Source organism: Dreissena polymorpha, chromosome 2 (assembly GCF_020536995.1).
Source record: "Dreissena polymorpha isolate Duluth1 chromosome 2, UMN_Dpol_1.0, whole genome shotgun sequence".
Lineage (NCBI taxonomy): Eukaryota > Metazoa > Mollusca > Bivalvia > Myida > Dreissenidae > Dreissena > Dreissena polymorpha.
Window position 1 is genome coordinate 102,813,621 of NC_068356.1, and position 15,906 is coordinate 102,829,526.

The 15,906-nt window shown below is 35.5% G+C and overlaps 1 protein-coding gene across 1 annotated transcript in view; it reads left to right on the top strand.

Moving 5' to 3' along the window:
• The window catches only part of LOC127869952 (uncharacterized), a 141,322-nt gene that overhangs the window by 16,089 nt on the left and 109,327 nt on the right, over positions 1-15,906 (top strand). The window contains exon 4 of the mRNA XM_052412611.1: positions 4,185-4,272. Coding sequence (XP_052268571.1) covers positions 4,185-4,272 — 88 coding nt within the window. The remainder of the gene's footprint in view (positions 1-4,184; positions 4,273-15,906) is intronic.

Sequence of the window (15,906 nt, forward strand, 5' to 3'; positions counted from 1 at the left end):
AACTGTAAAAATTGGACCTTTTGGGCTTAAAACTGTCAAAAACTGCCATTTCACAATTCAAAATTAAAATTTGATTTAATATTTATGCCACCCTTCGAAGAAGATGTTGTATATTGTTTTTCACATGTTGGTCGGTCCAACGGTCTGTCTGTCCACAAAATGGTTTCCGGATAATAACTCAAGAATGCTTAGGCCTGGAATCAGGAAAGTTCATAGGTACATTAATCATGACTGGCAGATGACCCCTATTGATTTTCAGGCACTAGGTCAAAAGTCGAGGTCACAGTGACTTGAAACAGTAAAATGATTTCCGGATGATAACTCAAGAAAGCTTAAGCCTGGGATGAGGAAAGTTCATGGGGACATTGGTCATGACCGACAGATGACCCCTATAATAGGGGTGTGATTTTTCTGCGGATCCGCGGATTTCCGCGGATCGGGTTGTCCGGGGTCATTTCCGCGAATCATGTAAATTTGGAAAAAATTGTTCGACCAATTCCACGTGCGTATTTCAAAAGCGGCCCGAAAAATCCGCGGCCGGCAAAAACTATCCTCATATTTCACTGGAAATTTCTGCCTAAGCTTTTTGAAACGATCGATGTAATTGGCTGTTGTTTCCAATCTTCCAATTAAAATCGGTCTTTTAAAACATTTTTCATCTTTCTTTGCTGATTTGTTTACAAATGGCGCATTTGTGAAGCGAAAATGAACATTATTGAACGATTTCTTTGCTGATTTGTTTACAAATGGCGCATTTGTGAAGCGAAAATGAACATTATTGAACGAACGAACGAATCTCACACAACAGTGGATATAAATCAGCAATTAGACTGTCTGAATGGGTACGGAAGATCGACTGTCTTGGTAAGGCTAAACTTAAGTTATATTCCATTTAAAAAAATCGCGAACTACAGATCCCGTGGTAAATTGTCGTTAGTTGAACACTTTCAAATTGTTGACCTTATTTCGAATTTAAAGACATTGAGCTAAAACGAAAGATTGCCGTCATTGTTCACAGGGATCGGAACACTCATTCATTTTGATTACAATTAATACTGGAGACTTTGCATAAGTTTAATGTGATTTAATAAAGGTTTTCATAAATAAATCTTGTTAATAATAAGTTTAAGATGGTGTTTATTTAATGTCTGTTTTAAGGTTTGTCATTGCGTTATCCGCGCGATTCCCGTAGTCAAAATCAGTATACAGAATTTTCCTGCCCTCAAACTTAACCTCAATCACACCCCTGCTATTGATTTTCCGGGTTCTAGGTCAAAGGTCAAGGTCACAGTGACTTGAAACAGTAAAATGGTTTCCGGATGATCACTCACGAATGCTTAGGACTAGGATCAGGAAAGTTCATAGGGACAATGGTCCTGACTGGCAGATGACCCCTTTTGATTTTCAGATCAATAGGTCAAAGGTCAAGGTCACAGTTACTCGAAACAGTAAAATGGTTTCCGGATGATTACTCAACAACGCTTACAACATGTAAGCCTTGGATCAGGACATTGGTCATGACTGACAGATGACCCCTATTCATATTCTTAACGTATTCACACAATGGCTGCCACTACAACTGACAGCCAATTTGGGGGACATGCGTGTTTTACAAACAGCTATTGTTTACATAAGCAAGACAAGATATTGACAGGGATTAGGTTTTTAAATGGTTTTAGATAGAGTTTACCAGTCAGACTATTGTTGATCTATATGTAAGTGGTTATTTGTTGAAAGAAAGTGTCAAGACAATGAAACTGTGCTTTTTGTGCATTATTTAACGACATTTTACTATAATGCAAGTATTAAGCATGCATGCTTTTACAATACATGTTCTTAAAAAAAAACTGAATTTCAAAATTTTTACAAGTTTGCGACTCTTTTTTTCACAATTTTCAAAAGTTTGAGACTCATTTTTTCAAAATTGTGTAAAGTTTGCGACTCATTTTTTCACAAAAGGGGGTCAGGGCCTTTTCACAAAATAAGGACATTTTTTCACAAAAGGGGGCCAGGGCCTCTTCACAAAATAAGGAAAAAAGCCCTGTATTAACTAACATATTGTATTATACCTTTAATGCATTGAATGCTTGTATTATGCTTTGAATGTTTTTGCATGAATATTCTACGAATTATTATTACATTTGACCTATAATTGTCATAAATGAAATTGTATTTACAATGTATGATCAAATTATCTATAGAGCTGCAACGATTAACCAACAGATCGATTCGATTCGATTTTGATTTCAGACAGTCCGATACCGATTGTTTCAATTTGATTCATCTTGCAACCTAGTTTTATCATATATTCACTCTTCTGCCTCAAAATAAACATTTCTGTTCAAATGTGTTGCATGTAACCTAGATATCTTGGGCATTTGTGTGTTTGTTAGATATAGTTTGGTTGGTTCAACAGTGATTTAAAAACTGTTGAAAGTGGATTAAATTAACATTTGTAAGAAATATTTTGCAAGAAAATGCCAATTTTCTGACAAACTATGTCAATATATCAATAAAACACACAAAAAAGAATACCAAATTAGGAACTCAATATTAATATCAATAAACTTCTGACTAGAAGATTTTGTTGACTACACAATAATATAATAAATAAATACATAATAATGAGGCTGGGGACTTGAGTAATGCACTGGTGCTACCTCCTGCTAAAACAACGTTATGTTTGCATTTGACATGTTACCGGTACATTAGATTAGTGGTTGAGCCGGACTTAAGGTACGCCATGTCCGTGAAGCACAGTTTACACGTAGCTTGATCGGGAGGGCTACCATCCAGAAACCCAAAAAACTGCCACACTTTTGATTTTAGCTTCTTAAGGATCTGATAATTTCAATTTTTCGGCCACAACTTTTTCAGCCATTTTGACGCTTTTTCCGAAATTAGACCGTAACGCGCTTATTGATTGGATGACTACAGTAATAAGTAAGCAATCGCGCGCGTTGTTATTACAGGTAAAGATAAAACCTATACCTTCCCGTATCAAATAGTCAGAATACAGCACACTAAATATGTATCTTTGTCTATACGTTGAAGAATCGAATTTGGTAGGGTTGGTATTGTAATCGAATCAACACATTTAAAACCGATTTTCGATGCAGCGGATCGAATCGTTGCAGCTCTAATGATCTATTTGATTTACTTTTATAATTTACTTCTTGTTTGAATTGAAAATTCATAATGATATTATGTGAATTAATTTTGCTGTGTTACAAGGACAATAAAATTTAACTATTTTTGAATTTGTTATTTATTGTAGATATTACTTAATATAATTTCTCACTGAGGACAATTTAAGGAAAGAAATTGATTCAAATTGAAATAGATTTAAAGATAGTTGGTTAATGCCATTTTGAGTGGCTGTTAATAACAAGTAAGATCATATCAGAGTTTTTTATGGCCCCGAAGGAGGGCATTTAGTGATCGCACTGTCCGTCTGTCTGTGTTTCTGTCACACTTTTGCGTTTAGGTTTTGAAAAAATGCTTGTCCCTTCAGATGATATCTTCATAGTTGGTATGCATGTGTATATGGACAAGGCCTTTCCATAAGCACAAAAATTATGTCCCCTTTGACCATGACCTTGAACATAGGGTCCGCGTTTAGGTTTTGCGTTAAAGTAACGAAAAATGCTCATAACTTCTATGTATGGACAAGGCCTTTCCATACGCACACACATTTTGACCACTTTGACCTTAAACTTAGGGTCCGCGTTTAGGTTTTAAAAAAAGCGTTCTGGGACATATGTCTTCCGATGGAGACAGCTCTTGTTCACTCATATTTTGCTGAATGGGTACCTAAAATATTTGAAAACAGGAAATAAAAGATGCTCTGTTACAACTTATGGAATGAGATGAATATGTGTATTTATTGTTCCAAAACATAAGACTGTATATGGCACTTTAATTAAACAAAAACTGGAATACTTATTAATGTATTATCATAGTGACCTTATTTCAGTGATATTTGCTTACATTAAGAACGAGATTCGCTTGATGACATCACATTTATGCACTCTGTATTTTGTGTTACATACATTTTTGCCATAGAAAATAGATTCAAATACAACAATAAATGAGTAAAAACATGCTTTGTCACTCCATTTAAAACTTTTATTCAATTGGGTAAATAAAATTCATGTATAGATTTTGTGTGCTTGTTTTTTGAGGTTACTGTTGGCGCAACTTTCCGGCTGGACAACACAAAGGAAGAAAATAAGACCTGTTCTGCATTCTTAAACAAGATGTCCTCCTTTGGTAAAATATATTTTGTGTTTTGCATTTATTTCAAAATGCTAGTTTTATTGCTATGTGTGTATAATATTCACAGTATATAAACCAATTGTATCATAATCGGATGTTGCGATGTGATTGTCATGGCGAAATGAATATTTGGCATACGTGCGTTGCTAGAAAGTTAAACTATTTTCCTTTTTTGTCATTATGATGGTCTTCAAACTTTGGGATGTGATTGTCATGGCGAAATGAATATTTGGCATACAACGGCCACCGGAAAAACTTTGCGAAACCGAAATTTCGCAAACTTAAGTACCCTTTTTCTTAAAGATTTGCTACTTTGAGACATAGTATGCGATAAAAGTCTTATCGTTGATTAATAATTGGTTATTTTCACTCAAAAAACGCGTTTTCTTCACTATGAAATTTATAAGCAAAGTTGGGGTTCCCATGGGATTTTTGCATTTTCCCATGGGATTTTCGATTTTCCCATGGGATTTTTTCTCCCATGGGATTTTTTTTCTCCCATAATTTGCAAATGGGAGAAAAATCCCATGGGATTTTGAACATTTAAAAAAACGTGTTTTATTTGCGTTTGCAAGTATTTTAACGTTATTTAAGGACTGTATATTGGTTTTATGCCAATTATATATAAAAATATTTAGTAATAAAAAAATCCCATTTTAAAATGGGAGAAAAAAATCCCATGGGATTTTTTTCTTATTTTGAGAGATTTATTCATGAAACTTTCAGAAACATCATATTTTATGAAATGATGAACAACTACGATATTTTAATGCGTTTAGTCGTGTTTAAAAAAAAACAAAAAATCCCATGGGATTTTTAAATCCCATGGGATTTTTAAATCCCATGGGATTTTTAAATCCCATGGGATTTTTTCTCCCATGGGATTTTTTTTTCCAATGGGATTTTTCAGTTTCGTAAGCCGAATAAGTTTCTTAATGCGAAAAACAACAATAAAGGAAATAATAATTATAATTTTGAATAATAAATTGAATAATATAAATAACATGAATATTTTTAAAATGAGTTACAATTAAAGGTTTATGCTAGTAGAACTTATCATTTCTTGTTCGAGCAGATGGTTGAGTCCAATTGGTGAGTATGCCAGCTTAGAACCAGTATAAATGCATCGCAGACAGACAACGCTGTCATACTGTACACACCTCTGAGTAACAATCTTTATTGCATTTCATTTTGCAACAGAAAATGAACTCCGTAGTATAATTGATCTTATATATGCCCTCTGCTTTTGAAAGCGTGCAACACATTAACATAACAATAAGTCCATGCCAAAAACTATGTGCAAATTCCATTCAAAGCTATATACACATTATAAAGGTCAGATGACCCGCGTCATGCGAAAATGGGTCTTATGTCATATGCGGCCGAAGTTGGTCCATCCTAGCTTGTCCAACCGCGCAGTCTGGTCAGGTACTACGCTGACTGATATATAAAGTCAAGCCATGATTCGTGGTCTCATATCCTAACTCGGTAGCTCCTGTGCGAAACTTTCACCGGAAACGACGGCACCGAGACGGGCGCTCGAACTTTGCGGATGCGCGTTATATGTTATATATAATAGCGCGATGTGTTTTTTCTTGCCTCAAATTAGTAAGCCCAATCAGCGTTTTATTGTGTTTTTTGCTTCTACTATTAACAAGAACTTCAACTGATACGAACATGAATTTTATTTTAATATGTTTATTTAATGCTCGGAAAACTCATTGTATATTTAGACTACTACTTATAAAACAAAGTCGGGTTTTCGGCATAAAAATTGTTATTCCAAACCAGATTTTACGCACTTTACTGTACAAAATACCGTTAGGGCCACCGTGGTTACTCATTAAAATCCAGAGGGCGAGAATGCGAGAACGCGAAAGTACGATGACGACAGTGCGACAATACGATGGCGACAATGCGTTCGTACGATTGCGAAAACGCGCTAGTACGATGACGACAATGCGACAGTGCGACAATACAATGGCGGCAGTGCGATAGTACGGGGGCGACAATGCGATAGTCATATCGTACTGTCGCCGTGGTATCATCGCAATGTCGCCATCGTTCTATCGCATTGTCGCCATCGTATTGTCGCACTGTCGCCATCTCATTTTCGAATTGCCGCCATCATACTATCGCGTTATCGCATTGGCACCATCGTACTATCGCACTGTCGGCTATCGCCATCGTATTGTCGCACTGTCGTCATCGTATTTTCGCACTGTCGTCATCGTATTATCGCACTATAGAACTGTAGTATTGTCGCCATCGTACTATCTCACTGTCGCCATCGTATTGTCGCACTGTCGTCATCGCACTGTCTGATTGTCGTCATCGTATTATCGCGTTCTCGCATTGTCGCCATCGTACTATCGCATTGTCGCCATCGTATTGTCACCCTGTCATCATCGTATTGTCACATTGTCGCCATCGTACTATCGCGTTCTCGCGTTCTCGCCCTCTGGATTGTAATGTGTAACCACGATGGCACTAACGGTATTCCGTAATACTGCTAAAGCACAGTATGATTAGGTCACTCCCAATGCTCAAATCTCTATGTCTATTTTAGTAACAACACATGTCTATGGAAGGATATTTAGGTAAAAGTTACATCATTCGTGGTGAATATTTACATTATGACCGATGCTTATTCTAATTTGCTTTATGACAATTCCAACATGCTTGTTGTCTATTCGTTTATACTTGATGATTGCTGCAACATTACATCATTCATGAATAATATTTACATTGTGCGTGATGTTTATTCTAACATGCTTCATGACAGTTCCAACATGCTTGTTCTCTATCGGTTATACTTGATGATTGTTTCAACATGCTTGGTGACTATCCAATGTTTGTGTGTTCATTATTCCTGAAACCAGTCATAATCGGTTTTGCCACTAAGCGTCATTAACAACGGCAGTTAGCAACAGGCAGTAAGCAGAATGCAAGTTACTAAATTATGACATCAGGTGGCGCGCGTTTATTTTCCGTATGTTGAATAAATTACTTTTCGGAAAAAAAAGCGAAAACATCCGAATCATTTTGACTAGTAAACTGAATAAGCTGAATTAGTTCCCTTCGTTATATAATCTCCATTAAACTAAATACGTTCATTATTGCCATGAAGACCAGTAAGTTTACACAATGAATTGACTGCCGTGAATGTTTTTGATATTTGTAAGATGCAATTGGCACTCAAGAAATTATACATGCATTTTATTCAGAACATAACGGGGCTGATGTGTTGGAATTGTGGCCCTTCCCTAGTCCAAATAATTACAGTAGACGTAATCTACCGATGTGCATTGCATATCGACCTCATATTTATAAAGTAGCCCAAACCCCCATTGCCACAGACCTGTGCGTGAAACTTTCAGATTTCTCTAGTCTGTTTACCATGCTATAATTACAATTTCTATAAACACATATTTATCATTTTATGACTATATAATGTCTGTGGTATACAGAGAAACCTGAAAGTTACAAGTACTCGTGTCTAGTACTGTACAACTATTGTACTCCTCGTTGAGAAAACAACTACTTCATCTACATGTATTAAACTATCATAAAACATAATTTTCAATCAAGTTGGAAAAAATCAATAAATAAATGTCATATAAACAGGTTTGTCATGAACGTTGACGTCGCTCTTGGTTACCAGAAAAATTCCCACGCACGGATTTCAACCGTCATTGTTTACAATCAATTAAATGCATAAGTACTTGAATTTGTATAGTGTTTTTTTAAAAGTGTCCAGCTACAGGTGGTTAGCGTGTGGCTATAATACTAGTTAGTGAAAACATATTTTGGAATGATAAGTAATCATATTATAACGAAAAATCAACTTTTCTTAAAAAAAATAAGTTAAATATATATTCAACAAGGTATCCAACTCGAAATCATCCGAAAACGGGATGCATCGTTTTAAACAGCCATTACTTCATCAATTTTGCAGCGATTTTCACGATCTTGGTCTTATTCAACGCAGAAATAAATTTCCTTTCTGGAAATGTATATGTCTTGCAATATTTTTACAAATACTGGGTCAACTTTTAAAAAATAACACGATACACAACTCGCGTGACCCAGCTGTGATCGATCAGACAGTATTCATGACTGAAATCTTCACGGGGAAATGGGCATTTTCCCTGCAAAGTTCACGAACCTCGATACCATAATTCAATAAAACGTATGAAAAAAAAAACATTCTTACCGTGCTTGCCGTAGAATTATGCATCAAAACTAACTGTCCAGCGCATTTTCAAACCTTTGTTTACATACATTTCAACCAACTGACATTTTAAACACAAGGGTGATTTCATTGCTCCAATGCGGAGTTGTGTCCTTACAACTGGAGATTTCATTCATAAATACGGTCTGATCGATAACAACTGGGTCAAGCGAATTATGTATAGCTTTATTTCTTAAAATTTGACCCAGCATGTGTAGAAATATAACAATATATATACATTTCCTAAAAGGAAATTCATTTCTGCGTTGAATAAGACCGGGTCATGAAAATCGCTGCAAAATTAATTTAGTAATGGCTGCTCAAAACGATGCACCCCGTTTTCGGATGATTTCGAGTTGGATACCTTGTTATATATAAAACGGTAGTGATTTTTTTTTTATAGAAAATTTGATTTTTCGTTTTGATATGATTATTTATCATTCAAAAAGATGTTTTCACTAATTATTATCATAGCCACACGCTAACCACCTGTGTGTCCAGCACGTGTGCCGGGAGAACAGGGCTTAATGTATTTTTTGTTAAGCTCTATAATATTTATATCCAATCTGTATGAAAAAATGTCGGTGAACATTATTCCGGTGTTAATTTTTGAAAATATTGAGGCATTCGTTAATTATGGATCTAAAACGGAACATTAATCCGCAAAAAAAACACCGGGCATATTGCATATTAGATCGGACACATGAAATTATTTCGAAAGAAAGCAATAAGAGTTTCAATTCTACAAGAGTAAGTATCGCTGTGCACGATTACGCTCTTACTGCTCGTATATATTTGACTCTTGGCAAATACCTAGTGTTTTATTTTGCTTAATCTAAATTGTGTCATGCATCTATATGTACTTAAAGCAGCATGACCAACAGCTCTTTCATATGTGAAAGAGATTGACACGAAATACCTACCCATCTATAATAAAGTTTATATGTGCACTTCAATATTATAGTTTTAAAGCATTTTATGTGGTGCAATATAAAAGTACTCTAGTAAATTTGAAATTATGTAATCGATTTCCTCTCAACATACATGCAAAGTTCCAGATAACTTTTTCAGCAAAATCTTGGTTTACACTCTATAATAATCCAGCCTTAAAGTCTATTATTAATTCTTTTTTTTTCATGTAAATATAATTTTTGGCACATCCGCATTTAGGTTTATAGTCTAAGAAGAGCTAATGACAATTGCCGGTTTACAGCAGACTTTTTGCGATAAAAGGACCAGATAATGGAAAACGTTCGGCTTTTCGACTGTTGTAAAGATGGTCTGTTATTCATAATAACGTTAAAGTGCTGTTGATTTCATAATTGTAATGAGGGCCTACACGAGTGGGAACTCATTGATAAAATGTTTACATTATATGCATTGATATTGAGTTTTACGCATGATCACACATTTTGAATTCTTATTTTATTTTTCCAATGTGTAACCGTACGCACAGAATTTAAGTCTACTTTTTTACTAAATTTAATTCAATTTTTTACGACTTTAAGCGTCTTATCTGGAGCTCTGCATACATGCATTAGTAGCATATATTGAAATATATCCATAGACTTTCTTTGGTTATTGAAGGTAAATTACTGTACAAAAAATATGGTTAGTCATTAACCAAAAAAAAGTTAAGTCTACAAACACGCGGTTAATTTCGGTTCAGTAGCAAATATCTTACAAAGGTGCGCAACTTCTCCTATAACATAAAATTTCCGTTATACGCCGTAAATTTCCGTAGTCCTCCGTAGCATTTCGGAATGACTGTCAATTGACATCATTGTATCATGCATGATAGTATGTTGCTTTGTGCTTGGGTGAAACTCACATCTTACCATCGCGTTAATTTATTAAACGCATTAATATTTGATTTCATTATGCACTGCGCCTATTGCACAAGTCTCTCTGCACAAACCAACATACACATATGCAGCATGCAATTAACGAACAAGAATGTTGCATCTGTACACATGCATGATACCATTAAGCAGAATGTAAATAGACATTGGACATCAGGCAAGATGTAAGTGTCATCAAGCATGAAAAGGTGTCTACATATTAATTGAAAGTACCATCAAGAATCATGACACAGTCACAAAGAAGGATGTAATTTTTACCTAAATACCCTTCCATATTTGTCGGCACTGTGTGTTTGCTTAATTTCACTGAAGAACGTCTACTGGTAAATCTTACAAAAAAAGTGATAAATAAGACTGAGTAGCAATTTTTTCGGCGTTGCTGTTTAACGTCAAATTTGGCCTTTCAACGAACTTCTTAAAAGCCCATTGAACTTTAATGAAGAAGTTTCCCGCTTGTAGGTCCGAATGAATTAAATCAAATTTTGCAATTGGCAATTTGATAGAAATCCCCATAAAACATTGCACATAGCTTTCTGAAATAAACAGGCCACATTGAACGCATTCACGATATCCAACAGCTCGCTTTGCAAAGACCTATCTAGTGTTTCTTGGCCGTGTAAGATCTATAATTAGAACATCGTCACCTAAACATCTACTAATAGAAGAGCATATTTTGGGGAAACAAATTCAATAAGAGTACAAAACGTCCACGATCAATAATGTGTAGTTTGTTAAAGATATCACGGCAGTAAAAACATAGCACTTTAAAGAGACCACAATCTGGTACATTTGGTCAATTGTTGCGTCCGTGGCGGACAATACATTTTTAAAAAGAAAGCGTACAAAAAAGCAAACACAAAGTTCTTCGTAAGCTTGTTTTAATCTTAAAAACACATAATCGACAGTCATTCCAGTCAAATACAATACTAACAGTCAGCACTCTAGAGATCAAAAGTGCGGATATAAATATTTAATTCAGGGATATCAAGTGTATCAAGTTCGAATTCCGGAAAAAATAGCCGGTAGTCTGGGGCATTAGGTCCCTTACAGGGATAAAAGGTAAATCCAAGCCCGAGCCGTAGCTAACTGATTTATTGTAGTCATTCTAGTTGCAATTTCTGGTGAGTACAATGCGGAATATTACGGATATTTGCAACATGTCGAAGATTTTCGGAAAGTAGCGAAGAGGTTTTCGTCAGTTAATATTCATGTCCGTGCCGGCCGCTAACTTATCAGAATCAATAAAAAAGAACCAGAAAAAATCGGTACCGATCGCAAATTTCCGGAATTCCGATAAAGCATCAACATAATTTGTTCTCAAATGATCGCGTACTCGAACGAATCTGTCCCTACGCCTCAAACTCCCTTTAAATCTCATCGGACGTACATTGATCTCAAAATCTATCCTTGACGACTCAAATCATATTTCCTGAATAGTTTGGCCTATTGACGTCCCTGTAATTATAACAATGGTCTTTTGGATAAACACCGCTAAGTTGTTGCAATATAATAACCGTTTAAAATAGTTACCGGTTTTCATTTAATAAAATGAGTAAGTCATATTCGAGATTTCAGCGATTGCCAATATTTTGCTTTTGTTTCTCATAAGCATATGGTGCTTGGTATCTGCTATTGACTCCTATGTAGATTGCAAATATTACATAACCCTTACAGCGGCCGAGCGCAGATATCTGCATTTGGCCGCTAAAAAGAAAAATCTTTGCGCATTAATTTAATTCAAATCTCATTATCATAATCAAAATCATCATCATCGTCGTCGTCGTCACTACTACCACCACCACCATCATCATCATCATCATCATCTTCTTCTTCTTCTTCTTCTTCTTCTTCTTCTTCTTCCTCCTCCTCCTCAACATCATCATTAACAACAACAGCAACACCAACTTAACATCATCATCAAACAACAATAAACATCGGTAGCATACAATGTGCTTCATCAACCATACATAATTATATGCGTTAAAACACCATAATAGAACAGCATGAATGAAGCTGTCTATTACTCTTTTATATTTCCTATACCAATATTTTTTTTTCGTTAATTGAAGGACTAGTTGAAATCTTCTATAAAAGCCCTCCCACCCCACCCAAAAAAAATAAAAAAAATAAAAATAAAACATAATAATAATAACCCTAGCAAACAACAATAAACATAGGTTAGTTAGTATACACTGTGCTTTAGCAACCATGCATAATGAATGTTTATGACTTCGGACCGTTGTGATCAAATTTAAAAAAGCAAGATGGTATGTATGCGGGGTATCCGGAGAAGCGCCCCCCCGGAGAACTGCCCCCCCGGAGAACTGCCCCCTTATTTTAAAGGTGGCGGAGAGGTGCCCCCCCCATCAAATCGGTAGGGGCGGAGAACTGCCCCCCTGTCAGAATTTAGTAGGCGGATATCTGCCCCCCATCAAATCTGTCGGGGCGGAGAACTGCCCCCCCCCCCCGGTGTCATATTAGTTATTAGTTACGTAGTGAAAACAATACTTAAGGGTAATTTTACGTTATCGCCGTACACATTTTATCCGGTAACAATTTAATTTCAGTACAAGTATATTACCATTTATCGAACTAAATAACACAAATTGTCTAGAGGCATGTGATAATACTGTTTAAGGCCCTTGGTACGCATCTGCACCACTCACTATACATGAATGCCATGTAAAAGTCGTGTTTTAATAAGAGCGCGAAACATGGTCGAGATCCACACAGGAAACGCGTGCGTGTTAATACTGGCCATGTGTCGCAACTAAATATAGACGTGCAACTCAGTACTTATTGAGAAAAGTTACATCGGAATTAAAGGGGCCTTTTCACAGATTTTGGCATTTTTTTAACTTATTCATTAAATGCTTTATATTGATAAATGTAAACATTGGATCGTAAAAGCTCCAGTAAAAAATCAAGAAAAAAAATAAAAAAAGGAAAAGAACATTGCCCGGAGCAGGTTTCGAACCAGTGACCCCTGGAGTCCTGCCAGAGTCCTGAAGTAAAAACGCTTTAGCCTACTGAGCTATTCCGCCGAGTACACATTCTCGACGTATTTTATACCTTATATAAGCAATCTTCGTAGTTTCACAAAATTTAACGACAAAAACAGAACTCTCCAAATTATTCAATCGTTTCGCGTTGCAACGCTTTATATTTTTTAGGTTTTAAAATCGTCAAAAGATGCATATAATGGCTATATTAGAGCATGGTTAATGTTCAGTATAACTGTTTCCTCACAAATATCATAACTTAAACGAAAACTTACGAATCTGAAACAACTTTTTTCAATTTTGTCAATTTACCAAAGCGTGAAAAGATCTCTTTAATTTACATTATAAAGATAGTATTGACCCATGGAAAAAAAACGTAAATTTACGTATAAAAAAGTAAATTAATAGGCAAAGCAAAGGCAATAATTTAGCTGACTTGAAGAAAAAAGTGAAGTGAAGTCGAATTCATAATCAATTTATTTATGTTGTTTAGTAAATTCATGTGACATACAAAATAACATACATAAATACACACATTACGGCAACAGTTTGCATTTTGAGCAGATCATGTCGACATGCCAAACAAACAAAATCGGTAACAGTTGCTTTAATTAGCAGCTAATAAGGCAGGCAGAGAACTTGTTACCGTTAACGATAAGCACCGCGATCTTTTAATTGGTAGACCGGACCGACCTTAATTGTTAAGAACTTGTTAGCTTTGAATAAAGCCGCATATTGAATAAAGCCGCATATTGAATAAAGCCGCATACGGGTTTATTATATTGAACCGTCCAAATCCGTAATTGGCGAAAACAAACAAATAAATTATTGTTTTCAGCTTGCATAAGGATTGATTAAATTGCATGCTAATTGTTTGTTTTAATTAAGGGGAAAATATCAAATAATTCAGCCGCGAAAACTTTTTATTAGCAAAAAGTGATTTGTTTTTCTTTGTTCACATAGACGAAAATCACGTGATTATCAAGATGGCGACGTCCATGCCGAGGCAGGTATTTTTTTTTGCAGTTTTATAACTTTTATTACTTGTACAACTTTATATTATTTTTGAAATTTCACTCAATTTCCAGACATAATAGCAAGAAAGTTACTGGCGTTATTGTCATTTTAATACTCGCTTTATATATCGCCGTGAAACTTCTTTAATTAGGGGGCACTTCTCCGGGTCATCAATTCTGACAGGGGGGCAGTTCTCCGCCCCTTATTAATCAGCAGGGGGGCAGTTCTCCGCCCTATAAAAAACAGTGAGGGGGCAGTTCTCCGCCCAGTGAAAAATCTTTGGGGGGGCAGTTCTCCGGGGGGGGCACTTCTCCTAGAGCCTGTATGCGGCACACAACACATAGATAATTATAGTTTTATACCTTAAACGTAGTTCATCAAAATAAAGATAAGTTATTATCTATGTAATACTTAAATTAGGTTTATAACGTATGCATATTTGTCTAAAACTTGTGAAATGTGATTCGTAAGCCGACGACAACATTATCATTCGGACCCTTCTCCCCACCTAACAATCGAGATTAAACACCTGTGGAGATCCCGATCTTATCAATGAATAAACCGGTTCAATGATGTCAAGTCAAATAAAACATACCATTACTATCCAAATAAATATCTATCAAAAAATGTAAATTGATATACCTACTTAACTAAAACTAAACTTAAACGATTAGCAAGAAAAATATATAAAGAAGAAGCAGGCAAAGTAGACAAATTAATTGTAACATATGTTTTCTCAGTCTCCCACTGTTGAACAATATAAATAGTATTTATCGCCACCCCAAAAGGGATCTTTATCACACGTTTGGCTCAACTAATATATAATCGTGACAGGACAAACTGTCAACAAATACCTTGTTAATGTTTTATACATAACTCCAATCAAAGGTCAACTTCCAAGGAAACTGCGGCATGTTAAAACTGTTGATTATGACAAAATGTTGTTTAGTACAAATCAGTACAATAGCGTCTGTTATGTGGCCTATACTAATCCAGTTAAATAAAACTTTAATCGCAGAAAAGTTTAGATTCTTTACACCTTTAAAGGGGCCTTTTCACAGATTTTGGCATTTTTTTTAACTTATTCATTAAATGCTTTATATTGATAAATGTAAACATTGGATCATAAAAGCTCCAGTAAAAAATCAAGAAAAAAAAAAAAAAAGGAAATGTACATTGCCCGGAGCAGGGTTCGAACCAGTGACCCCTGGAGTCCTGGCAGAGTCCTGTAGTATAAACGCTTATGCCTACTGAGCTATTCCGCCGAGTACACATTCTCGACGTATTTTATACCTTATATAAGCAATCTTCGTAGTTTCACAAAATTTAACGACAAAAACAGAACTCTCCAAATTATTCAATCGTTTCGCGTTGCAACGCTGTATAATTTTTAGGTTTTAAAATCGTCAAAAGATGCATATAATGGCTATATTAGAGCATGGTTAATGTTCAGTATTAATGTTTCCTCACAAATATCATAACTAAAACGAAAACTTACGAATCTGAATCAACT